This window comes from Coturnix japonica, chromosome 8, assembly GCF_054131305.1.
Source record: "Coturnix japonica strain WE chromosome 8, WE-NBRP24, whole genome shotgun sequence".
NCBI lineage: Eukaryota > Metazoa > Chordata > Aves > Galliformes > Phasianidae > Coturnix > Coturnix japonica.
The window spans coordinates 25,751,171-25,776,347 of record NC_140670.1 but is presented as its reverse complement, the minus strand read 5'-3'; the positions used below and the strand labels follow the sequence as shown (position 1 = coordinate 25,776,347).

The 25,177-nt window shown below is 43.4% G+C and overlaps 1 protein-coding gene across 34 annotated transcripts in view; it reads right to left on the bottom strand.

Moving 5' to 3' along the window:
• TCF7L2 (transcription factor 7 like 2) overlaps positions 1-20,236 on the bottom strand; it is a 171,197-nt gene extending 150,961 nt beyond the window's left edge. For all 34 annotated transcript variants that reach the window (XM_085554734.1, XM_015867305.2, XM_015867294.2 and 31 more), the window contains exons 1-3: positions 19,968-20,236; positions 19,608-19,674; positions 19,320-19,444 (exon numbers count right to left, since the gene is read on the bottom strand). In XM_085554734.1, the coding sequence (XP_085410860.1) occupies positions 19,320-19,444; positions 19,608-19,674; positions 19,968-20,156 (381 nt within the window). In that variant the 5' untranslated portion in view covers positions 20,157-20,236. The remainder of the gene's footprint in view (positions 1-19,319; positions 19,445-19,607; positions 19,675-19,967) is intronic.
• Between the last annotated feature and the right edge of the window lie 4,941 nt (positions 20,237-25,177).

Here is a 25,177-nt window from a genome sequence, read left to right as displayed (position 1 = left end):
AAAAAGGCTGGTATACATTGGCCCTCTCTAAAAGATATGTTTAAAAATAAAAGATAATCCACTGAAAAACCTCTCACTGAAGTTGTTCTTGGTTTTTTGTTCTTTATTTCCATTCATCAAGACCAGGATGTGACCCAGGCTCGTGGAGCAGCCCTGAGGAAAGGCAATTAGTCTCACTCAAGAGATGCCAAAAAATTTAGCTGAGCATCCATAATCACCCTGAAATGTTGTCTACAAGCAAAGCTTAATGGGTTTATCATTTATTTCTCAATTAAGTGGTGCTTAAGTTGACCAGGGAATGGATTCCTATTGTATATTGATTAGGCAATAAAAACACATTATAAAGCAAGCCAGACTGCAGTCAAGAACATCAGCTTCTTCTCCCTGCCAAGTGAGGTGTCCAGGCCGATGTTCCTTCTTTGCACCTCTCTTAGTAGTTCAGCTCCTCTGCTAAATGCTTTTAACACAATAAATGCACTCCTAAGGCTACTTGTAAAATTGCTAGGTGCAGCCTTCTTAAACATTCATTTAGACTAAAGACAACAAATTAAAATCACAAAGCAAGTGAGAACCAAGTGACATACTGTGACCAAAACTAAACAAAGATGATTAGTCCATCAATGAATTATTTTCCAGCCTTTAGTTCACACCATCCATCCCCCTCTCTCCATGCTCACAGAGTCTCCCTCAAATCAATACTAAGTCTTATTGATTAAAATCGGAACAGCATTACAACCTTTTCTCCCTCCAGGTCAAAAGGTGCAATGAATACAAACTAAGTACTTTCAGAGACCACTTCATGATTGTATTTATGCCATATGGGCAGTTATTATTCCATGGAATAATGTTCATTTATTTCAACAACAATCTGATGAACTAAATTTATGCTGAGCCTTTGGCCTCCTTGCTTGAACTCTGCTCAGCAATGTCTCTCAGCTGGGACTACTTCTATTGCACAAAACCACCAAACAACTTTTCAGACCACCAATCTTTCCTGGATATTGTTTTCTTTAAATCTACTACAAAAGGGTATTTCCTTGCTCTCCACCTTTCCATCCTCCTCATCATCTCCTCTTCCTCCTTAAGCTGTTGGTCAAAGAAAGTCAAGGACTTGAAGTTACAGCTGTTGCAAGCTCTCCCTGAACATTGGGATTCTGAGGCATTATCAGCACTGGCCCAAAAACCTACATTCAGCCGCATATAGAAAGAAGTCATTTGCTGTTAGATCCAGCAAAGTACTTGAGAAACTCAACAGTTACCTCCATTCCCTCAGCATCTTCAGACTGGAGCAACCAACCTTCTAGGAATGTCACTTTACCAAAGTTACTTAAATTACAGACATCCTCACACTGCAATCATACTATGGCTTCCAAATTGGTTCAGAATTGATGTGTTTTTATATTTTATGCCAGTAACAGACACATTAATGGTTCTTCTGTATTTCCAAGAAGGAAAAAATGTACAGGGAACCATATTTTAAATATATATATGCACACACATATATGCATGTGCATGCACACACTTACAAACACCTTTGCCATAAGCAGAAAGACTGGTTGTCTGAAGGTGTTATAAATGCCCTTCAGAGCTCATTTAGTCTGGCCTGCACAATCTCACCAGTGAATTTGCTACTTGTAAATACTCCAAATTTATGCCAATAAAATCTTCTTAGCAACCAGACAGCCTATATATATCTATGCATGGAGCCATTAACATCCGTTCATGGTTTGTTATCCTTGTGAAACATCAGTGGGGGAAAGGAGGGAGGAGAGGGAAAGTCCAAATCACGCATCCCTACAAAGGACACTGAACAGTCAGTATATGCTGGAAAGTAGAATCTCACACCCTGTTAATGAGATACAGCAGCTCAGCACCACCTTCCCTCATTTCAAAACTGAAAGCATGGTGAAGACTTAAACATCGAGGAGCAGAGCGAGAAATGTAGAAGCCAGTGTCGTGTCACGCTCTCATAAAAGGCCTGAATACACCTACAGAGTCTTCCTTATGACTGTCATATAAACATTACACTGGGGCTGTGTACTGGAGATTAAACCGGAGGGGAGGAAAGCTTTGCATGTGTCATGCTACAAAGGTTATTTTAGGATCAGCATAGAAGCTGAGTAGTGGTGGCAGCTGATTAAGTTACCACAGTCATATTTAAGTATCATAGGCCCTCATCGGGATCTTTCATAAAGAACTGCATCTGCACTGTGGCTTGAGCTTGAGATTTGCCCCTACAGTGCAGTCTGCATCCACGGGTCCATACTGACCCTTCCTGGATACAAACCTCCTTTAGAATGGGATGTACTCAGGGCAAACATTTACAAGCTGACATTCATACAAGGTACAATGTCAAGGAGCACACCCAAGAAGTGAGCAGGATATTTCCAGGAAGGACCTCCCTGCTGCATCATGAACCAGTGAATCACTATGAGCACAGATTGCTTGGGGAAAGAGGGCATGCCAGTATCACACGTACGTAGCCACGTCATCACCTGAGTTGTGTTAACCCTCCAGACAGCACAAAGCCACAGTCTTGCTATCACTGTGCATCACACCAGTTTCAGAAGAAACTTGGCCACTACTTTTAGAATTCCAGCTCCCACCGGGTATCTGAATGACAATTCTGCAGCTGTGGAGATATACAGCCCAGATTCAGAGGAATCTATATGCATAGAACTCTATTCACCCACAGGAGCATCAGTGTTCACAACCATTGACCAGATGGTGTTGTTCTGGCTCTAGATCATGGAGTAATTTTACAAGTATTGCCTTTAAATCATCTACAACCAGATGACTTGCAGGAAACAACAAAGTGCATTCAAACAAAAGGTGACTGCTGAGCAGAGCACCTAACAGCAGTACTGTTCTCTCATACAGACAGGCAGGACCTCCCCTAAAAGAAGGATCCTCCCAATTGCCGGGAAAAGAAATCAGACGCTTGACTGTTGAATGCAGTAATTGCCTCAAATTTGTAGGGAAAAGGTATATACATTTAGTAAGTATGTGTGTCAATACATAGACATAAAACAAGTATTAAGAGTTTCTCTGCCAAACTCATCCAGATTTGTACACCAAACTCCTGGTTCACAATCAGATCCATTTAAGTATTTTCAAGGCTTATACAGTGTTTCAACGATACTTATGTGAAATTTGCAAATATTTACTGAAGCTTTTAAAGAGAGCTTTATGTTAAAAATTAACAGTTCCCTTGAAAAGTAGCTAATTTTATCTTAATGAGTTTGTAACTGTTGAGACATCTTAAAATAATCACTAACAAAAGTCAGTTTCTTGTTAGCTCAGAGGGAGAGTTCCTCGCCTACCTTCAACAGCTCCATGATTTTAGTATCCATCCATCACACAGATGAGTTCATTTGTTTACAACCACGTACTTCAGCACTTGGGTGAACCTCTCTGTTTGTCAGATTCTGCACACTTAGAAGTATGAATGAAATCTGGAATTTAGATTGGGTGGGCAATGCTCCTTCAAGCATTCAAATATCACCAGATGTTAACTGCTCTCCTGCTTTGTCATCTAATAGGACATCCGTTCTTGGCTTTTTTTCAGTACTGTAGGATCATTTATCATGCAGCCGCATTTAGCTGCCTTTGGCCTTAAACCCAAGGTAGGATCAGTTAATTCTCTGTCAGAATAGCAGACAACCCAATCTTTCTCCTGATAAAGGAGTGACTTTTATACCTTAATAGAAAGGAGTTATTTAGTTGCACAAAGGGGGGCGGGGGGTGTTCCAGATAATTTCAGTATATTTTACCTTAAACACTTGTTATCCAACAAACCAAATACAACATGTACTGCATATATTGACTGTACATAGCATGGGACAGGCTGAATGATACAAGTTACCAAGGCAGTCAGGGAGATAGTGCTACTAATACAGTAGCCAAACAATAGTAACTGATGCAAACAAACCATTGCAATCTATATTGGTAAACAAAATAAAGAAAATTGTAACCAAAGTCTGTTAGTTAAGAGTATATGTGCTAATTCAAAAAAAAAAAAATAAAAAAATAAAAAATCAATAATTATCCCTCAAAAATAATTTCCGCCTTCTACCTGGATAATAAAGTCTTTCACCCATAAGGTTTTGTTTGTTTCAATGAAATTCATGCAACTTCAAAGGCAAGGAACCACCCTAACCACTAACTTCACCACCTGCCAGAAGAAAGTTCACCCCAACAGTGTGCAATTCAGAAGGTTAACATACGTCAAGTATTAAGACAAACTACAGCTTGCTATCTTAGTAGAACTACACTGTTTGGCAGGACAACGTTATGCTGCCCACCAAAAGAGAAAAGTATGCACCTCACATAAACCAAAACTATGAAACCTATGAAAAGTTATTTTCATACTTTCAACTTTCTGGGACAGCCTCAAATCAGAGATAAATACTTCTTTCCATAATCCCAAATTAATGTTTAATGTAAGGCTCCAATAATTCCTTCAAAATAAGCCAGTTTTCCAACCTGGATAACTAGGTTTCTCTACACATCTATAAACATAATTTTGTGAGTACATAAACACGATAGGAAACTGCTTATTTCTCCCTCGATCAAACAGTTCCATACCTGAGACTTCTGTCATGCTACTCAGCTGAGTAATTACTCATTGAAAAAGAACAGAAAGTAACTTCTAAACAATTTCACAGGCAATGGCCTTTTTCTACCCTCCTACATACACTTTAATGCCAAATACCAAACCTATTTGTAGCAGTCAAGATTAGTTCTAACAACCGAAACACTGACAGGATACACGTTCAGATCAGTTTATCTAACCACTAATAATTATTGCTATTTGTTATTCTATCACACCACAAATGCACAGAGAACTTAAGACAACTGAAAGTTTGCATCCTTATCTGGAGGAATTCCCGTAAGCAGGGAAGAAACAAAAGGTGAAACTAGAGGAGAAACTGATCTCAACTGACAGTCACTTGTGACAGAATGGATGTGGACTTTGGCTTTCATTCTGCTTGTATTTTTTTTACTCTTGACTGGAATTACCCCAAAGGAAAATGAGCCCTTGCTAGTTATTCAGGAAGTTACACAAAGCTGTAAATCAGTGTATCAGCACAATAAGGAAAAAAAAAAAATAAAACAAAAACCCAGAACAGGAGACATGCTACAAATTCCAGAATTTGGTCCTCTTTGACTTTTACTGATGTTCTTAACAAACTTAAGAGGGTTACTCTGGTAGCACAAGATAGCAGGTCACCCTTGGAGGCTACACACACATTCAGCTTCAGAGAAAAGTAAATCAGGACAGTCAAACTGCCCAACTCAAAATCAAGGGATTTTGCTCCTGCCAGACAGAGCATAATCATGTGAAGGCACACCTAATGCAACTTCCTGATAGTATCATGATGCAATTGGGGTTATTGACAGTTGGCACCACAAATCAGCACTATGCCCCACTATCTCAGTCCCATGCAGATGATCAGGTTTAGGTGTGACCAATTTGAAGGCAAATAGTGTGCAAGAAGATCATTTCCAACTGGCCTCATGCTGCTATACGTCAGAAAGTGACTCCACAAAAGAGGTATGAGGGTGAGGTAGGGAGGAAAGAGGAGTGTAATGTTTATTTCCCTTTAACTTTCCATTTCATACGCATTCAGTGCCATATCTGAACATGTTCAGACATTTCTTCCCCAGCTACCCTTCTTCCAAACACTCGTCCTACAAATTATATCTGGGATGTGAAAATTAAGATGAATATTTTCCTTCTTTTTCTTATGCACACAGAGTAATGATGAGACTTCGCAATCCAAATTCTGCACTTGTGTACACCTGCATTAACCCCATTGTCCTCAAGTTATTCCCTTAACAATGGCTGTGGGTTTGTACAGGTGTTGAACAAGCCCTTTAATTGGAATTTAACAAACAATTCCGACAGCATGGGGGAAAAAAAAATAAAAGATAGGATTCAATTTGCTCCTTGTGGCATTAGCTAACATGTTCAAGTAGAAATAATAATAAAAAAAATAATAAATGTAAAAGGTATTTAGGGGTGTGCAGAAGCTGACAAGCATTTCATGACATATCCAAAAACTGCAGTTTTTCTCCTTAGATCCACAAACCCAGGGGAACAGCAGGGATACTGTACGGTAACAAAAATGAAAAGGTAGTGGTGGTAAATACCCAAAAGGTTATTTACAGGAAAAACTCACCCAATGGAAGCCTTTGGTCTGCAGGGAACTGCTGAAGCAATCTCCACCGAGGAGCAATCTCCAAGAGATGCTGCCTTAGTGGTGGTCAGCCCTTAAATGAGGTCTAGAGGGGATGGAGTCATGCTCCACCCCATCTGGGAGCACAGCTAAATTACTCTCACCTGTGCTCCCACAGCTAACCCAACACTTGCCTCAGCTGATTAATCAAAGGTTCAGGCTGTGATTATCAATTTCCCACACACACACTAAATGAAAAACTTTTGCATCTCATTCACACCATCTTTCCAATGTTCTCTGCAGTTGTCTTCCTGCTTCACTGAGTGCTTTGTTTCCAAAACAAACTTTGTTGGCCCCTTAGGGATCATGGCTTCAGGCCTGAAACCTACAAGCCCAGCTGCTCAGCTCCCATTGTGTTGTGGTAGGCAGCTCTCAGAAAGCAAAGGTGGACAAGAGCCCCCCTCAGGACTCGAGGCCGTACCTAACTTCATCAGCCCCCAGAAAGGAAGCACCTCAAAATCATTATTGCCACATTCAGAAACCATCCCACCAGGAAGCATAAGAGCAAGATGGCACCAGGCAAGATAACAAGCTTGAGGGAATATCACCCAGCAGCAGGAAGGCATTGACCGCCCTGCATCACCACCTGCACTAACCTCAGCAGCTATTTGTTCAAGCAACATGTGCTTCCTAACTATATATAAATATAGCTGTAAAAGGAAAAAAAAAAAAAAAAAAAAAAAAAACCACCTTCAAAACATTCTGCTGTTCTCACGCGTTGTTGCCCACAATCTTGCCCAAAGCCAAGCTCCCTCAGCCCTCACTCCATGAATCAAGCAGCAGCCAGGTCATGGGCTGGAGAGGTACTCAGGTTTTGTTGCTATGGATAACTTGGACATAACAGATTGAAAGGAAAGGTTATCCAGCTGGCAAATGAAAGAGATCAGTGACTTTATTAGGGCCAGCAATTTCTCCTTAGTGATGCAGAATTACTACAGAGCATTCATTACTGAAGAGAAGCAGTTACTGACAAATTACCAAACTGAGAAATTAATTACCAGCTGAGAATATAATGCACAAGGGATAGAACTGAGAAAGTCATGTCCAAGAGAGGTCCATAATTTGCAACAAGTACATTGTAATCAACAATTAGTCCTGGTACAATTAGTACCACACTGGATACTCCTTTCAGGATGACAGACACCACAACTGGTCAGCAAGTCATCAATGGTTGAGACAAAATAGCATCATCTTTTTAAAAAAAAAAAAAAAATTAAAAAAAATTAAAAATTGAGACATTGTTCAACACACAGACCTGACTCTGTGCTCCAGCCCCATGTAAGAAATTCAGCATTACTGCCAGCAAAACAGTTCCATCCCACTCCTCCTCATGCCTCAAAGAAGGACACCAGCCTTCTCTGCCCTCATACCATACTCACAGAGAACATAGGTCAACTAGGGGAATGCCTGCCCTGAAGAAGAGCTTGGTGTAACTTGCTGAATGTAAGTAGGCATTTCTGCAGTGCAAACTCAAAGACAAGCAATTATTTTTTTTCCCCAGAGTTTCTAATGCTAAGAGCCAAACCTATGAAAAAATGTAACTGATTGTTTTGCTAAAACATTACATATCTGGCCAAATTTATCGTCTTTCAGGGGAAAAATAGTTCAAGGGGGAATGAAGATAGAATCTGCATACAGATTCTGCACATGATCTCAGAGTTGCATCTTTCACATCAGCAAGTAGTATTTGTTAGCTTCAACTGCTTCTATTACAAGCAGCAAGACCCATTTGCCATTTTCAGGAACACACACAGGCCTCTCTCTTAGTATTTAGATACAGAGTAGTGGTTAACAAAGGGCAGAAATGCAACGCTGGCTAAACTAAATTAAGTAAAACAGCCACAGTCACTGCCTCCAAAACTTTATAAGAGATGCTATATTACTTCAGGAACAACAAATAAAAGGCAACAAATGAACCTAAACAACTATTTAGATACCAAAAGGACCAACTTTGCTTTCAGTATGACAAGAGAAACATAAATAAATAAAGATGCTAAATATTTTCTACCCTTTAAAGGTAAAGCCTTGCAGGAAATCTAGCAGTCATGTTTTCTTCCTCCACTGAGAACACCCACACTGCTAACTGGCTCAGTCGCTACCATTTTCCTCTGTATAGCACCTGATCCAGGGGAGCCCAGAGGCCTCCGGACACTTCTGCAATGCGCGTGGCAATGACTCTGATTTTTACAGTTTTACTTGGCTTGTTCACAAGACCCAGTCTTATGTAATGTGTGGGCCTGATCCTTCTCCTAATAAGAGCAATGGCAAATCTCCAGCTGATTCAGTAGTTCTGGACAGACCTTGCAGCAGGCAGAGGATAAACTTTAAGGGCCCAAGCCTTATTCATTCACTGTTCTTGCTTCTACAAGTAATCCTATTAAAAATAATGGGAATGCTACTAAGAGTCAAAGATGTAGGACTGAGAAAGAAAGAAGAGAAACAGAGAAACAGACTGAGAAATATTTGGGGTTCCCTCTCCGGCACAACACAAGCATGTTTCCAAAAGCATTGTCCTATTTGTATGCATTGAATTAGAATACTGATAGAAAATACCTGAATAAAAAAAGGCAAAATGTCTGAAAATGTCATTCGAGGCAGTCAGAGGAAATGCAAGTCCTTGTTCTTTTAAAACAAGGGCAATCTAGTGATGAATAGCTGAAAATGTGGCCACACACACACTCTCCTTCATATACACATACATACACAGAGGCAGTTCATCAGAAGTGAATCACAGAGAGAAAGATGAATTTGAACCCTTTATCCCCTGTCCTTTATAAAGGCTGCCACTCAGTAAACGGAGATTGCTCTAATTACTGTGACAATTCTGCACCCCGTTCAAACAACTTTTGTGCTCTGGACAGGTTTCTCTGCGAGTTTGAAATTCTTGGCCTGAGAACCACTCTTGTCTAAAAGAGGTTTCTCGTTGCAAGCACAGAATGCAACACTAACAAGTTGTCCCTCTTTTCAGCTCCTTTCATTCTCCTCTTTTCCAATTGCCTGATTCAGAGCTTAATGGAAACTTGTCAAGGCTTTTCTTCCCACAAACCCTGTAGAGCCCCAAGGCAATCTGCACACAGAGTAACCACAGGAATCTCATATTGTCAATTAAAATTGAATAGACACCTGATAACTTGACTATACATTCACAAATAATATACATCACATGCATATACACAGATGTGCACACACAACCCCCAGATAACTGAGGTATGGACACAGCAGCAGCACCTCGATGTACCTTGCTCCATTTACAACACAGGTTCTAGTTTGCAGACTTGCATTTCATAAACAAAATTCCATGAAAGTACTTTCACGTATTTTAGTTGAGCAACTGATTTCAATGAAAAACAAACTTAGTACGTATAGCAGGCATTTGGCCTTTAACAACCCTGGGGATTGTAGAGGTATTTAGCTGCTACCCAGGCAAAATAAGCTCTGTGGATATTCTTTTCATAGCGGTTTTGCAACCAGTACAGAAGTCAGGTTTGTGACTAGCTCCTGTAGAGACTTTTTTTTTTTCCCCTTCAAATGGACACATACATGTTTTAATCTACATTTTATGGTGTAGTTTAAGAACTAAGAAAAACCCATAGGGGAATATAACAGGGATCAGAAGTAAACTGAGGCGTTCAGCTAAAAATACTGCTAATAAAAATCTCAAAATCTTGACTTCCAGGCAGAGAACTATAATCTGTAACTCCTTTCAAAGGGAGAAAATCTCCTCGCCAGTGTCTCAGAGAAAACAAAGGTAGAAACACTGATTGCAGTCTTACTCTTACTGATGTGTTCAGTCAAGGTCACACTTTCTCCCGGATTCTTTAATATCAGCAAACATTTATAATAGCGTAATTTCTATAGCAGTCTGTTGAGTCTGGGTGCAGATCAATGCAGCATCTATACGCTGTGTTCCAGACCTCGCCTATGTCAGAATAGCAGCCCTGGTTTTATAAATCTCTTAAATCTAATTAAACCAATGCAAACCTCTTAGTGTGTATGCTCTCAAACCAGTTCACTGGTTTAACCAAGTTAAAATTATTCAGGCTAGGGTTTAAAGTATTTCCAAGAGAACCTTTATTAAATATTTGCATCAGTTAAAAACAGAAATCAATGTAGTGACTTGTCTCTAAGAATAGAAAAGCTTATAGACTCAAACTCTTCCACATCATTATTTAAGGAGTCACTGACTCCAGCAGGACTTAGGATGTGCTCAGAGGTAACCCCCCATCTTTTCTTGCTTTATTTTTCCTTTTCCTAAAATATGACCATTTGTTTCCATTGTATCAACATCTAAGAATTTCTCATATACTCAGAAAGCCCTTTTGCAGTATTTTCAGTTCAGTATTTTCTAAATATACCTTCTCACACTCTTCTTTCCTGGTGTTTTGTTTTTGTTTTTTTTTAATTTTGTGGGTTTTGTTGTTGCTGTTGTTTTTATTCTTTTAAATCTCAGCTGTCACTCGTTAATTAAAAAGCCAAGCCAGATTTTGTTGTATACAGCTCCTCTCTTACCACAGATACTCCTCAGAGCTCCACAAAGCTGTGAGGTAGATGCTGCTAGCACACAATTATATATTCATACTTGGTAGCCATTAAGCATGCAATCGTACTTCCCACAGAGCCTAGGGCATTAAAACCTGTTCTGCTGAGAGGGGAAAACAGTTAGTCAAAACTAACTGTATAGTAGGACTAACAAAATGGTTATGGGACCTTTAACATCAGAGTCCTTCCTGAATTCAGCTTCCTTCCTAGCCAAAACCTGCTGGACTCCAGCACCCCAGACACCTCACCACAGTCCGTCCCCCCCTGCCCATCATCTCCCTACTTGCACTTCCTTCAGCAAGCAGCAGAAGCATTTCAAACACAAATACATTCTCAGCTCACCAAAGCCTACTTGTCTCCTATGATTTCTATCATTTCACTGTCATCATTTTTCTTTGCTGAAACCAGCAGCGTATGAGTCAGAGAACAATCATTAACTTTTACAACTTCCATACAAATCCACCTACTCACATTAGAAAAGCAGTATTGACATGTAACACAGCCTCAGACCAAATCCTGATCCTGTCAGGATGCTCTGCACTTCTGTGGGAAAGTCAGATACTGGAGGAGCTCATTTAGGAAAGTACCATCAGAAACACAACTTTTTTTTTTTTTTTTTTTTTTTAAGAGCAAAAAACGCCACAGAAGAAGCAATCAATGCAACATTTAGTTTAGTTTGGCTTTTTCAATACCTTTATCCACTTTTGAATAAGTTGGCCATTGGTTCAAGACACTCGGGGCCTGATCCAAAGCCTGTCGTTATTAATAGAAGGCTTTTTTCCACTGACTTCAATGGACCTTGGACCAAGCCCAAGGAAGACAAGATTTCACAGCAGTTAGAGTGACACACATTCTCCACGTTCAAAAAAAACAACAATACACAGCATTTACAATGTGAATCTGTATAGCGTAGTATTGTTTATAGGTTTGGAGTTTTGTTATGTTTTTGGTTGTTTTTTCTTCCCCCCTTGAAATAGGCTCTAGGCTGTCAGATTAAAACAAGACACACAAGAAGTGCCTCCAAAACTGGAAGGACTTACGGGCACATACAGGACACCACAATGGGAGACAGAATAGCCCCTCTGCTCAAATATAAAGCATCCTCTACCACTACATTCCTCATAAGTTTCTGCACCCATGCTTGAAAGTTCCCCATCATTATATGCTCCTCCAGGAACAGCTACAACCTTACTCATAGTGAATTAATTTGTATTAATGTGGCTATCACGTGCACTTCCATATGAAACCCATTGTTCTGCAGCATTAAGGAAAACCTCAGCAAGTGAAGTAATGTGGTACCTTCATATTTAAAGAAATTTGAAATAAATACATTCAAACAAAATTGCTAATATCTTTAGTACATCATAATTGGCACAGCAGAAACCCAGTTATCTTCTCAGTTAGTATTTATAGCATCACCCTTCCCTGTTCATTCCGCATTTTCTTAGAGAATCCGCTGTACCCTACATCTGCAATTCATTGACTTTACAATTTACCACATGTTGAGATGGAGAGGTCTCAGCTCCATTTGAATCACTGCACAAATATGCAAGTGATTTATCGTTTTAAAACTGAAGACTGCAGAAGAACGACTCCACTTTTCCTGAACATTACTCCTTCTGGCAGACCATGAACAATTACAGTTCGTACTAATTAAGCTCTGTAAATGTGCTGTGCCCTGCTAATGCCTACCAGGCCTCAAATTTAGTTTCATGAAGCCAAACTTCAGCCAGCAACTTAACTCATTCGGCACTGCCCAGATGCCCGCATGTGACCCCACAATAACAGGGATATGGGCTGCAGACTGCCTAAGACAAAGAAGGGATCCTGGACAGGGCCTGGCAGGAGCAGGACAGCAGCAAGACAGCACAGCTGCTGATAACCTGCTGCACAGGCCCCGCATGGCCCCAGCCCCACACCTCGGTAGTGTGGGATTCAGATCTGTCCCCAGGGGCTAATAACTCACAGCATTCCATTGATTAGGAAAATGCATAAAGCCTTCAACAAAACTGTACATTTACTCGTGGAAAGGCCACATTGACAGCCTCCTTTTTTCTTCCCCTTCCCAGCCAGGCTTTACACAACCAGCAGAAGAAAAACATATGGGCAAAGGAGCACAGCTTTCCACCACACACGTTAAGCTGCGTTTTTCTTAAATTAGCATCTGAGTGCAACAGTAACCTACATGGAGGCTGCAGGAAACTGCAGGAGGAATTCAAGCCAGGAGTAATACCTGGGCACACCTGGGTACAGCATGGCACAGACCACAGCACCAGGCCCAGTGCCCATCCCAAGGTAGCAGACCAGACCACAGGCTGCATGGGCAACACACTACTTCTCCCTGAGCCCAACGTTCCCCCGACACTGAGGAGTCAAGTTCCAGGCATCAAAGCTCCCCTCCAACCATTCAAACACCAGCATGACCCCATCCCACAAGTTTCTTGGATTTCTCTTGGAACTCCCTTATTCTTCCTTTGCCTGACAAGCATTCTCCAGTGCCCTTTGTGTCTGCTGCTCCCCAAAGCCCCCAATATGCCCCATCCACCCCCTCACCTCTCCCTGTAGCAAAGTGCAAGGCTTCCCCAAGTGTTCTGCCCTCCCACTGAGCACATCACTACACACCTTCCCCTTGTGCAGGCAGAGAGCCCCATTTTACACAGGCACACACACCAAGTCGTCACCACCCACAAAATGACTCTAAAACGTGTCTTCCCAGACATCCACCTCTTGCTTCATACCTCGCAGGATTATTATTTTTCTCTTCCCTCTCTCACTGCTACGTGAGAAAACTAAAGGACATTTCCAGGTGTCATCTTTCTTTAAATGTTTGCTCGTGTCAGTATCTAGGAAATACTGCCCAATGCTGCTCAGATCTGCCAAGGGCTGCGCTGGCTTCTCCAGCTGCAGGCAGAGCTCAGCCCCTCTGGCACCGCAAGCGTTAATTATAAACTTCAGAGCCCACGTAAAAGCACAAACATAAACCAGCGCCTGGAAGGAGGAGCACAAAATTCTGCGCTTTTGGGTGGGGAGAGACAGGATTTCCAGCTCTCCCCCACCCCCCCAGAACCACACTCCATCTCTCATTGCTTATAATTAGTGAAAGAAATTTGACCTACTGCCAGTGCCTGTGGACCTTGGATATTATAAGGCCAGCGTGGCGTCAAATATCTTAACATTCATAAGTGTTATAGGCTGTAAATAAACCCCGTGGATTTATGACCCTGCGGTGCCTGCCAGCAAACGACTGTGGCACATTTCTTTCAGCAGACCTGTCGAGGTGCAAGTTTGCCTTTGGTTGTAAAATTAACCATTTCCTTCACAAATGTGCCCAATTAGAAGTCAAAGCTGAAGGCTTAGGTACACATTTGCAAGGGGGCAGAGCTGAGGGGGTGGGTGCAGGGCTTGGGATTTCTCCCCACACCTCCTCAACGCCCCAGGCAGGAGTTCCCACAGCAGCTCCGGGGTGGGAGCCAAGGATCTGGTTTCACCTAAAACCCAAGAAAAAAAAAAAAATAGAAAAAGAAAAAAAGAGAGAAAGAGAGAGAAAAAAAACCCACCACTTTCTTATTTCGCCTTGCCTACTGCAAGTGCTGCTTTTGGGCTGCCCTGGAGTGGGGGAGAGCAGACTCCCCCCCCACCAAGCCTCGCCTGCAGCGGGATCCGCTCCCTTCCCCCAGTATAATGTCATCGACTTCCTGTGCAGGAGAACATTTGCTAAATCCAGGTTGTCTCATGCTTAACTGCCAATAATCCAACTTCCACATAACTCCCAGACAGCTGGGGAAAGGTCCTCAGAGTTTTTAGTCATGGTACAGAAACACACGTCCACACAAAAAATCTGCAGCTGTCCTTTTTCTCTGCACTACTTTTTTTTTTCTTCTTCTTTTTTTTTTTTTTTTAATCTGATTTTGGGGCCCAGGCGTGAAAGTCTGACAAATTTCAAACATTTTTACCTGCATTCTAGTTCCTAAGTCTCAATGAAAGCTGTGAAACATCCCCCCCCCCCTTCCTGCCTCCAGCTGACAAATCAGCATATATTTGCTTGAACAGCAACAAAAAATAAATAAATAAATAAAATGAAGAGAGGGGGGAGGAAAAGGAAATAAAATAAAATACATTCAAAATCATCAATTCAAGTATGAACACATTCAAAAAAGCCTGGAAAGGTAACTACTGTATTTTTCTTTCCCCCAGTATAGATCAGCCACTGCTGCAGCTATTAAAATTGTTTGATTTCCAAGGCAAATATTATTTTTAATGAAGTGCAGTCCTGCAATTATCCAATGCTCTCCAGCAACAGTGCAGCATTATATTGTTTTGCAAGGTCCCAGAAACATGAAACTTTACTCTAATTTTCATAGCCCCCTAAAGAGAAGCCAGTGGGCTCAGTAATGCAATGTTTGCACCAGAAAGAAATGCTATCAGAAAAAAAAAATAATCATAATAGTAATAAATAAAATAAAAGAGAATTCAAAATAACTCCGATTCCTTACTGAAAATAAGTTAGCAGACCCGATCTGTTTGCCATTGTATAGCAGCTATGCTAATGCTACAGCAGTGATTCAGCAATCTACCTAATTAAGCATGAGGAAAGTTGCTCTATGGAGGCTCCATTTGATTTATGCTGCAGGATCATCAATTCTTATTTAATAGCTTGTTTTTGCACAAGTCCAGAAACTTTATAAAAGCACATCTATTCAATAAAAAAAAAAAAATGAAAGTGAATAATGCAGTCTCCATTGAATAGCTATGTATCATAAAGTACTGAAGTGCTGACATATTAAGTTGTACCTACATTATTAAATGAGTCGGTGGATGTTAATACTATAATCCATACTGCAGACATTAAACCTCAACCATAAAGATTAGCAAAGAATTAATATTGTCGCATTGAGACTGAAATCTTAACACGCCAGCCATAAATATTTCTGAAGGAGATGAAAAACAATTAGCATAAATACCAAAGAAGGGCAAGAACACCTGTTCTTTTTCAGTGCGATAAGCATTTTATTGTTCTCTATTTAAAATGTAATGACCTGTGTAATTACAGTAATATTACATTGTATTGCAAGGGCTTGGAATGTCACACTTTGAAAAGTGTTGTCAAAACAATTGGAGGGAGGGAGAAAAAGGGACCACCATTAACCCTTCACACTCCTGGGTCTGCCGCTTTTGTGTCAGGAAGGATTAGGTTGTTTCATTCAGCAGATAAAGGAAAACATCCATTTTTCAAAGCAGTTAAAGGAAAAAGTTTCTTCCTGGACCTATGCTGTGAGCCGGGGGCTGCTCTCCCCTACAGCCATTCCAGACCTGCACGCTTTAGGACCAAACATAAGCTCACTCCTACAGCCTCACTTAGCAAGCACCAGTTTGGGGGAAAGGAAGATGCAACAGCACCAGTAAAAATGAGACCTCAGCCAGCAAGGCTGTCTCAAGTCACAACACATCAATTCGCTCACCAAATGCATTAACCAAGATCTAAGCGTAGGTTCAATATGAAATACACCACTTTTTCATTTCCAGCTCCAAAATGAAAACAGTGTCCTTTATTATCCCTAACAGGCAGCTCCCGTGGTTCCTCTGCAAGCATAGGTATGAAACTGCATTCTCGGATGCATTACTTCATTAGTATGTGACCAGACCTCCACGCAGCAACACAGCTATTCTTGCAAGCAATGCACAGCGTTCCATCAGAAGCAACGTTAACACACACACACACACACAGAAAAAATCTTTAGCTTATAAAATTATTCCTATCAAGGTTTTATAAAGAGTTTTCAGCAAGTGAAGCATTATTCTTTAGGTAATATATTATTCATCGCGAGCAGATTTTACGATACTCCATCCATTTGTGTAACAGTAAAGCAGGAATCACTGCCCATGTGTTGAACAGACAATTACAGAGACACTGATAAAAAGAAATACACAGTAATCCCACTACACACAGCAGCAGCACCCCAGAAAAGGGGAAAAGTCAGTAGGAAAAAATAAAGCAACAAAAAAAAAACCACACCCACAAATCTTTAAGGTTCTACGCAACTGCAAAGGGAAAGGAAAAGCAGTTCTGCCACAAATCTGCATCACCTCGACCTCTGCATGTCCTAAACCTCAAATAGAACTTCTGAAAAAATGACATCAATACATATAAAATTTAAAATGGCGCTGAGTTATCTATACCTTTTCAACATGTATTTAAAAAAAAAAAAAAATAGAAATAAACAGAGAAGAGCGTGATCTAATTTGTCTGGAATAGGAAACAGTGCAGCAAAGAGCCAGCATCCACTAACAGCAGTGTGACAGCAGCTGCCATCCCGCTCAGTCCTTGTAACATCCTGCTCTCAGGACTCAATTAATAACTTTTAATTTTTCCAGGCTATAATTAAGTTGTCGGCAAACAAACAAACACACAGAATGTGAAAGAATAAGGTTAAGAAGATGTGAGGAGGTTGCCAGAGAAAAAAAACTGCCTACAGAGCGTGGAAATCTCCTTCAGATCCCATCTGATAACGGAAGAAGGCCACCTGCCACATCAGCACCATGGCATCCCCTGGGCAGCATCACCAATTCCCACTTATGCTGCATTCCTATGGAGGCCTTTTTAGCTGTGGGGAGCAAGTGGAGGAACAGAGGGTAACCCGGGTTTGCATGCAAAGAGAGAGAGGATCTGGGAAATGCAATGATTAAAAGGAAAGCGAAGAACCAAGTGTAAGTAGGACGCTGAGGGAAATGGAAGAGGAGCTGTTCTTCCTATAGCCTGTGCTTGGAAGCGGGGACTGCCTTTCAGGCAGAAGGGAACAAAAAAGGAACGCAGTGCTGCTACTTTGTAACCAAGTGACTTGTTCCAAAGTCATTTGTATCAAAGATTGTTTGATGGCCCGGATCCCTGCGCTATAAGGGTTTGAGGTTCACCCCCATCACCCATACACATAGGAGTGACCATATTCAAAGGAAGAAACGCTCGCCCAGCCCTGACCTCCCCTCCCGGCCATCGCACTGCCAACCGCATCACCCCTCCACCACCGCACAGCACAGCACAGCACAGCCCCGCAGTGCCGCCCCGCTGACGTTCCACAGGATGGAAACGCGGCTGACCCGATGTTAATATTTTAATGCTGTAAAACACTTGTAGATCTGATACGCTGAAGTTGCCCAAGACCTCAGTCATTAGCGTGGCTACAACATCTCTGGAACAGTGAATCTATTATTGTAAATTGCTATCTCGTGTTACCACAAGTTAAAAAAAAAAAAGCGTATAAACACATGGGGATGGTGAGGACTGAGAAGCACCCAGAAGGAACAAAACCACACTGTAAGCCCATCGACAGGCAGCATTTTATACCCTACTGGATGTCACTGCTTTAGCTATGATTTAAGCCACCACCGCCAAGAAGGGACTGAACGGGAAAGGGATGGGAACGGAGCGCTGCCCCGGGCAGGCGGAGCGCAGCGCTGAGCCCGGGCCCCGCTGCAGCCCCCGGAGTTCCGCGGGACTCCAGGAGCGGAGCTCGGCCCGGCGCCGCTCACACACAGGGACGGGCGCACCCTGCCCTCGGGATTAAATACATAACAATTTGGGGAAGAAAAAAAAAAAAAACAAAACCAAAGAAAGAAAGAAAGAAATCCCAACAAGAAGAAGACGCTTTCAGCACAACGCTTAGTGCCAGCACGCTTGCAACAGGAATTTCGCTCGACTCGCTTCGATTTTGCTATTACAGTTCGCAAAGAGGCGATTCCTGCCTCCGGCTCCGGCCCTCCCCTCCCGCCCGGGCCCAGGTGCGGTGCGGTGCGGCGCAGGGCCGGATCCGCAGCGCTCTCAGCTCCCGGAGCGGCTCCGCGCCGCGGTGCGGGCCCCGAGGCGGGAGGAGGGCGGCGGGACCGGGAGGGGCAGCGGTGCACGGGGCCGGCCGAGGGCAGGAGAGGGTTAAGGGGGAGTGAAAGGGGAGGGGGAGCCGGAGCCGGGCCGGCGGAGCGGAGGAGGGCAGGGGCCGGCGGGGCAGCGGGAGCGGCCGCTCCCCGCGTAGAGAGGGGAGAGGGGCATGAAAACAAACATAGGAATTGTTAAGGGGAAAAAAAATAAAACTTCCCGATTCTGTTTTGGTTTTGTTTTGTTTTTTTTCTTGCTTCGTTCCTACTTTACTTTTAAGGCCGCTTTTCTTTTTATTGCTTTTTTTTCCCCCCCTCTTGTTTTTCCCCCTCCTCCCTCCTCTTAACCCAACATCGCAGCGCTCCAACAAGCTGCCCGCAAAACTGAAAGTAAAAACAAATCGAAAAGGAAAGAAACAAAAATAGTAAAAAAAAGAAATAATAAAAGAAAGAAAATAAGATTAAAACAAAAACAGGAAAGGAGCGAGGGAGAGAAGCAACATGGCGAAGTGTAAACAAACCCCCTCCCGCCGCCGCCCGCCGAGTTCGCAAAGTTTGCGGCGCGGGGGAGGGGGCGGCGGGGCCGGGGCCGAGCGGGGGCAGCGGGGAGCGCGGCGCTGGGGGGGGCTTGGGGGGGGGATGAGGAAAGAAAAGGCACAAAAAAAAGGCACTCACCGTCCTCGCCGTCGGAGAGAGCGATCCGTTGGGCAGATACGGGCTGCTGAGGTCGGGGATCATTATAAAGGGATAACCCGGGTATGGTGGGCCCTTAAACAACCCTCCATCTTGCCTCTTCGCAGCTAACATGGCGGGGGAGACACGAGAGGAGAGGGGGAAGGAAGGGGGCAACAGAGGGGAGGGTGAGAAGGGACCGGGGGGGGGAAAGGAAAAACTTTTTTTAGCCGAGTGTCCCGCATTAGGGAGCGGACGGAGGGGCTACGGGCCGGGCCGGGCCGTACTCACCTTCCTCCAAACTTTCCCGGGATTTATCTCTGAAAGTTTCGGAGCGAGGCGGGGGCCGCCGCTCCGCCTGGGAGAGGGCCGGGGTCGGCGTGGGGAGAGCGGAGAAGGGGGTGTTTTGGTGGCGTGGTGATGGTGTGTGGGGGGGGTGGGGGTGGAAAGGTGTGGGGTGAAGGTGGAAGGAAGGAGGGATGGGGGAAGGGGGAAAGGACAAAACAGGAGAAAACAGAACAAAACAGAAGGCATCGTTACAAGTTGGTGCCGCGGAAGAAAGTTGGGCGCCGGAGGGAGCGGGACCCGGCGGCCCCGGCCCCGCTGCGGCCCACGCCCGCCGCCCGCACGGCCCCGCGGGGTTCCCCGTACCTCCGAGTCCGAGGAGCTGTTTTGATTCGTTTCTGATTCATTGACGAGAGACGATTTGACATCAGCTAAATCCCTCTCGGCCGAGGAGTTCTCGGAGATCTTCTCCTCTTGCTCCCCTTCGTCTTTGAAAGAGATCAGTTCATCGTTGGCGCCCAGGTCGTCCCCTCCACCGCCGTTCAGCTGCGGCATTTTCCTCCTGGCTCACCCCACCAGCAGCAATTTTGCAAAAAGGGGAAGGGGAAAAAAAAGGAGAAAAAAAAAAAAAAAAAGGAGGGGAACGGGGAGGGGGGGGGGAAAGGAAAAAGAACAGGGGAGGGGAGGGGGGGGGGGGGGGGAAAGTTTGCACCAAAAAAAGAAGAGTCCAAGGTGAAAGTTTCTCTTTTTTTCCCCCCTTCTCTTTCCTCCTGGGGAGGGGAAAAGAGGGAGGAGGAGGAGGGGAGGGAAATGTCTCTCCTTTGCTCCTTTGCACCAGTGACTTTAGGCTTCTTCCTTCCCTTCTTCTGGATTTTCCTCTTTCTTTCTTCCCGGAGCTGCTCACGGCGCGCACCCGCACTCGCAAAAAATTAATAATAATCAAAAATATAGAGCCGGGGGGAGGGGGGGGGGGGGGAAGGGGTCGTAGGGGGGGGAGAAATAATGCACCAAACAAACCAAAGAAGTCAGCTGTAACGGGGGGGCAGCGCCGCCGATATTGGGAGCCTGTGCCGCTCGGGTTTGAGTGAGTTGAAGTTGGACTGAGAGCTTTTCAGTTCAAAGGCGGCGCTGATTGACAGCTCGAAAAAGGGGGATCGAAATCCGGAGGAACGGAGAAGTCTGGGATCCGGGATTATTGACAGGGAGCGAGCAGCACACCAGGCACTTAATGAGATGCAGGAGGAGGCGGGGGCTCCCGGTGACGTCTGCATAAATAAACAGCTCTGGGGCCGGGAGGGGGAGGAGGAGGGTGGGGGAGGCAGAGCTAACAATGATCCTTTGGGGCACGGAGCGGGAGGGCGAGGGGCGAGGGGCGGGGAAAGAAAGAAAATACATTAAATTAAAAAAAAATAATAAAAATTACGCCGGGCTCTGGAGGTGGGGGCGAAGAGACAGAAGTGCCCCCGGCTGCGTGCTGAGCGAGAGCGAACTTTTCCGTGCCCGATGCTGAGGACCGCGGTCGGCTCTATGGGCGCATCGCCCCGTGGGGTGCGGGTCCTCCGGAGGGTGGGCGGCCCCGGGATCAGCATCGCGTTGGGGGGTGGGGGGGTGGCTGCGTAACCCTCGTTGGGGGTAAGAAACTCCGTGCGTGACAAACCCCATAATAACGTGGTCAGAGCCCTTTGGTCAGCAACACTCGCTCTTAGCACGGCGGTACCGCTCAGGATTAAAACGTGTGGGATCGCTCCCCTGAACATCAGATGTTTCCGAATTATCGCAGAGCGAGGCGCGCTGTGTTGTTCGATGTGGGTTTTTGTTGTTTTTTCTTTTTTCTTTTTTTTTTTTTTTTTTTTTTTTTGGTTCTTGATGTGAAGTTAAAAAAAAAAAAAAAAAAAAAAAAAAGAGGAGGAGGAAAAGGAATGTGACTGCTAAGAAGTTAATTAGCATGGCAGGACGGAGAATCAAGGACTCGCAGACTTCAGAAGCGAAAAGTTGCTGCGGCGGCGTCAACAGAGCGCGGTGGGGAAAAGCGAAGGCGAAGTGGTGCCTCCGCGCTCAGCCCCGCACCGCGGAGGGGAGCGTCGTGCGGCGCCGTGCGGCATCTGCTGCCCGAGAGCTGCGAGCCGAGGGGACGGGCAACAAATTGGTGTTATACAGCGACAAATTGTAACAATGGCAGAGTCAATTGGAAACTTTAACGTGGGCAAAAAAGGGGGGGAGAAGGGGGGGGTGAAGAAACGGGTATTTCAATGGGAATTAGTAAATCGCCTCGTGGAAATGGTGTTGGAAAGGGAGCTGTGCTAAATAATCCAAACATTCCTAGAGAAATCTAACCTGCTGCTCACACTGAGGGCCATTGAGCGCAGAGGGTTTCCAAAACAAAGCCAATTTGTCATGCAATATTTAGAGAGTTTGGGGGTTTCGGCTAAACTGTCATCTCTAAAAAGAATAATAAAAATAATAATACGGAGATCGACAAGGCTAACGTGAATTCTCAGGCATTAAAAAGTTCACATAGAAATTTGCATACTAAAGGGAAAGATACAGACAAAATAGAAATAAAAAAAAATCACTGCAACTTACAACTTTAATATTAATCAGTAAAGCAGAAGTAGAGTGAAAGGAAGCATGAAAAGAAGTAAAACAAATGTGTACATTTAATCAGACAGGATTGCATAGGACACAAAGAACAGGGCTAATTAGTCTCAGCAGGTAGGGACTAACCTTCAGACTTCATAAATAAATAAGCCTGTGAACAATGTCTAAGTGGGAATATGGAGACAGAAAAAGGATTATTTCAAGACACCAAGTAAAAAATGTGAAGAATGAGATACTTCACTGTTAAATCAATGTACAAATGGATTGAACATTTTCCTTTTCCACCAGTTTTTCCACTAACTTGATTCTACTTTCCGAGATTTGGCTCAATAACTCCCTGCGGGCACGTGCACTTCCCTATGCCCCAGTGATGCACTCACTGTCTTTGGTTTGCAGAGTGGTACCGTAACAAACCTTCCTTGTTTCTGTTTGCTTTTTGATTTTTAAAATACCTTTACATGCCAGAACAATATGAGATTAGAAGTGCAAATGTGACACTCTTATTTATTTTGCAGGGCCATGCATTACAATTTGATCCAAATGGACAAAAACAGTTACCTGGTTTTGTTCTGTTTCTCAAAGATCTGTCTATGATCTGCTGTAGGTATGTTTGTTTTGTTCTTGTTGTTTTTAAGCAAGTGCAACTCATTCTCAGTGTGGTGGCTGACTATTTATTGGGCACCATCAAAAGTTGGTGACCAAAACAGGTCCAGGCCTTGCCCAAAGCCATTGCAAGGGCCTCATTCAGTGCTTCCAGCAGTACCACCAGGCTATTTCCAAGGGTTTTGCTCCCCTGAAACACAAATGATGTTCCTCACATGAGCAAATGTTGGGTCAGTTAGTACAATGAGTAGGAGTGGGCTAAGTGTCATTTGCCCCAAGCCACGAGGTGCCCCTAGCTCTGGCATCTGGTGGTAGTGTCTCAGCTCTGTGTGTTCCCACAACTGGGATCTTAACACAACTGAGATTTGCCATCACAATGGGCTCAGAGGAGCCTCAGGACTATCTGGGAAAGCACTTTGCAGCCTTTATAGCAACACTGAGTCCTTCTGATTGCAAAGATAAAGGTTACTGCTTTCAAACTACAGCTTGGTTTTGATGTCTAAGTATTGTCAACAATTACTAAGGCAACATGATTTAATTAAGGTCACACAAGTCACTTAGGATAGCTTCTGCTTCTTCTTTGTACCATTTTCATGTATGTAAGAGTTTCTGATCACAATGGGGAGAGAGCTGGCTCCTTGAAAGCTCTCAAGGGGTCAACAGCACCTGTTGAGACGTGGACTCTCAGGTCATACCTTAGATTTAAAACAAACAAACAAACAAACAAAACCAAACAGTGTATCTTTTACCAGTGAAAGAAATAAAATATTCAGAAGAGCACCAGGCTAATCCACAGCATGAATCACAATTTTTTTGCTTAGATACCTGATTTTAACAAGCAGCTGGAGAGACAAAGCCAGGTGCTCCAAGTTCAGTCTTCACGAGACTATGGCATTTTGTTTGCTGACCTGTGGTACAGGTGAAGAAGTAGAAGTGCTTCTCTCCAGGCTTCTGTAACTCTCCCAATTTGATACACTGTACCACATGCTGAACAATGGGTCTTGGTTACTAACAGTGCAGTCACTATTTTACACCTGGGCACAACATTTTAGTCCTAAGAATCTTGCAGAGTCCCATGAACAGCAACAGTGAAGAAGCACGTGAGTGAGGTTTGCCTGCCAGTTCATATTGCAGTGAACTGGAAAGGGAAGAGGTTGATGAGGGGCAGCCAAGGAAATGTATTGTTTTATGAGAAACACTGTGGAATCTTTAATATCACACCAGAGGCCCAAGTCTGTATTGGAGAAATATGGCCTGCTAACTGCCAGCTAGATCCCCCAGCTAATGTTTACATATCAGGGGTGAATCATCCATTCTCGTGGTCTTCCCTGAAAGGTCCCAGTGTAGGTTGCAATGTGTAAAATTCAAGTTATTTATTTTGGAAAGATAAAAGCACTTTGGTTGACCAGGCTGGGATTTGAGTCTACAGCTCAAAGGAGTCTGTATGTTTACAAATAATCTTGGATCATTAAATCTGCTCTGAATGTCAAAAAGATTTCAATATTGAAATGGTTCCAACAGCACAAAGCAAACACATCTGCCCAGTCCCTTTCCAGTGCTAGCTCTTCCAGAGTTAGAAATGAGGGGAATATTTTTCTAGAGCAGGGAAGATGATGGCATAAAAAACACAGAAATTACACCTCCTGTCTGTGTTCATTTGCTTCAACCAAAACAAGCTCGTGTTAAAATTCAAGACAACTGTAAAATGGAAAAACGTCAACAAACAACCAGATTGTGGTGCTACTGCTAAATTTCTTTGTGGCTTTAGATTTTGCATGTACCGACCAGGTCGTGGTGCAATAGTTGAGCAATAGGTGTGGGCTTTCTACCCACACTTGGGGAGAGAAATATTGGAAGTTAGGTACAAAAAACCCTTGCACATTGTTTATTTTCAACCTCGTAACACAGCCTGATGTCTTTAAATACTCGCTCTGTTTCCCAAGTTGTGGCTATGGCACAGAAGGGACACGCTTCCCTTTTGGCACCTAAAACAAAGCTGTACATCTCGCTTTTGTTAGAGAGAATTCCATCTAATAACAAAATGGTTAATAGGTAGGTATATGCATTCATGCAGGGATTATTCACACTTTATCATGAGGTGATATCAAGCACCATAGGAGTGAAAGAAGAAATAGGCTTCTAAAATACAGAACCCTCCATAAATATACCATTTTTTTATTGACAACATGTCTTTTAACCCTAATAGTAATGGAAGAAATCCAATAAGTGAAACATTTACTGCATAACTTGCCTTATTTTCGGGTGGTGTCTGATTCCTTTCTAGCTGTCTCTAGAAGATGTTTTTAGCCTAATTTGCTCCCTAGAAATTTCACTCACTAGAGTTATACATCCATGACGTTTTATTGCCTGAAGCC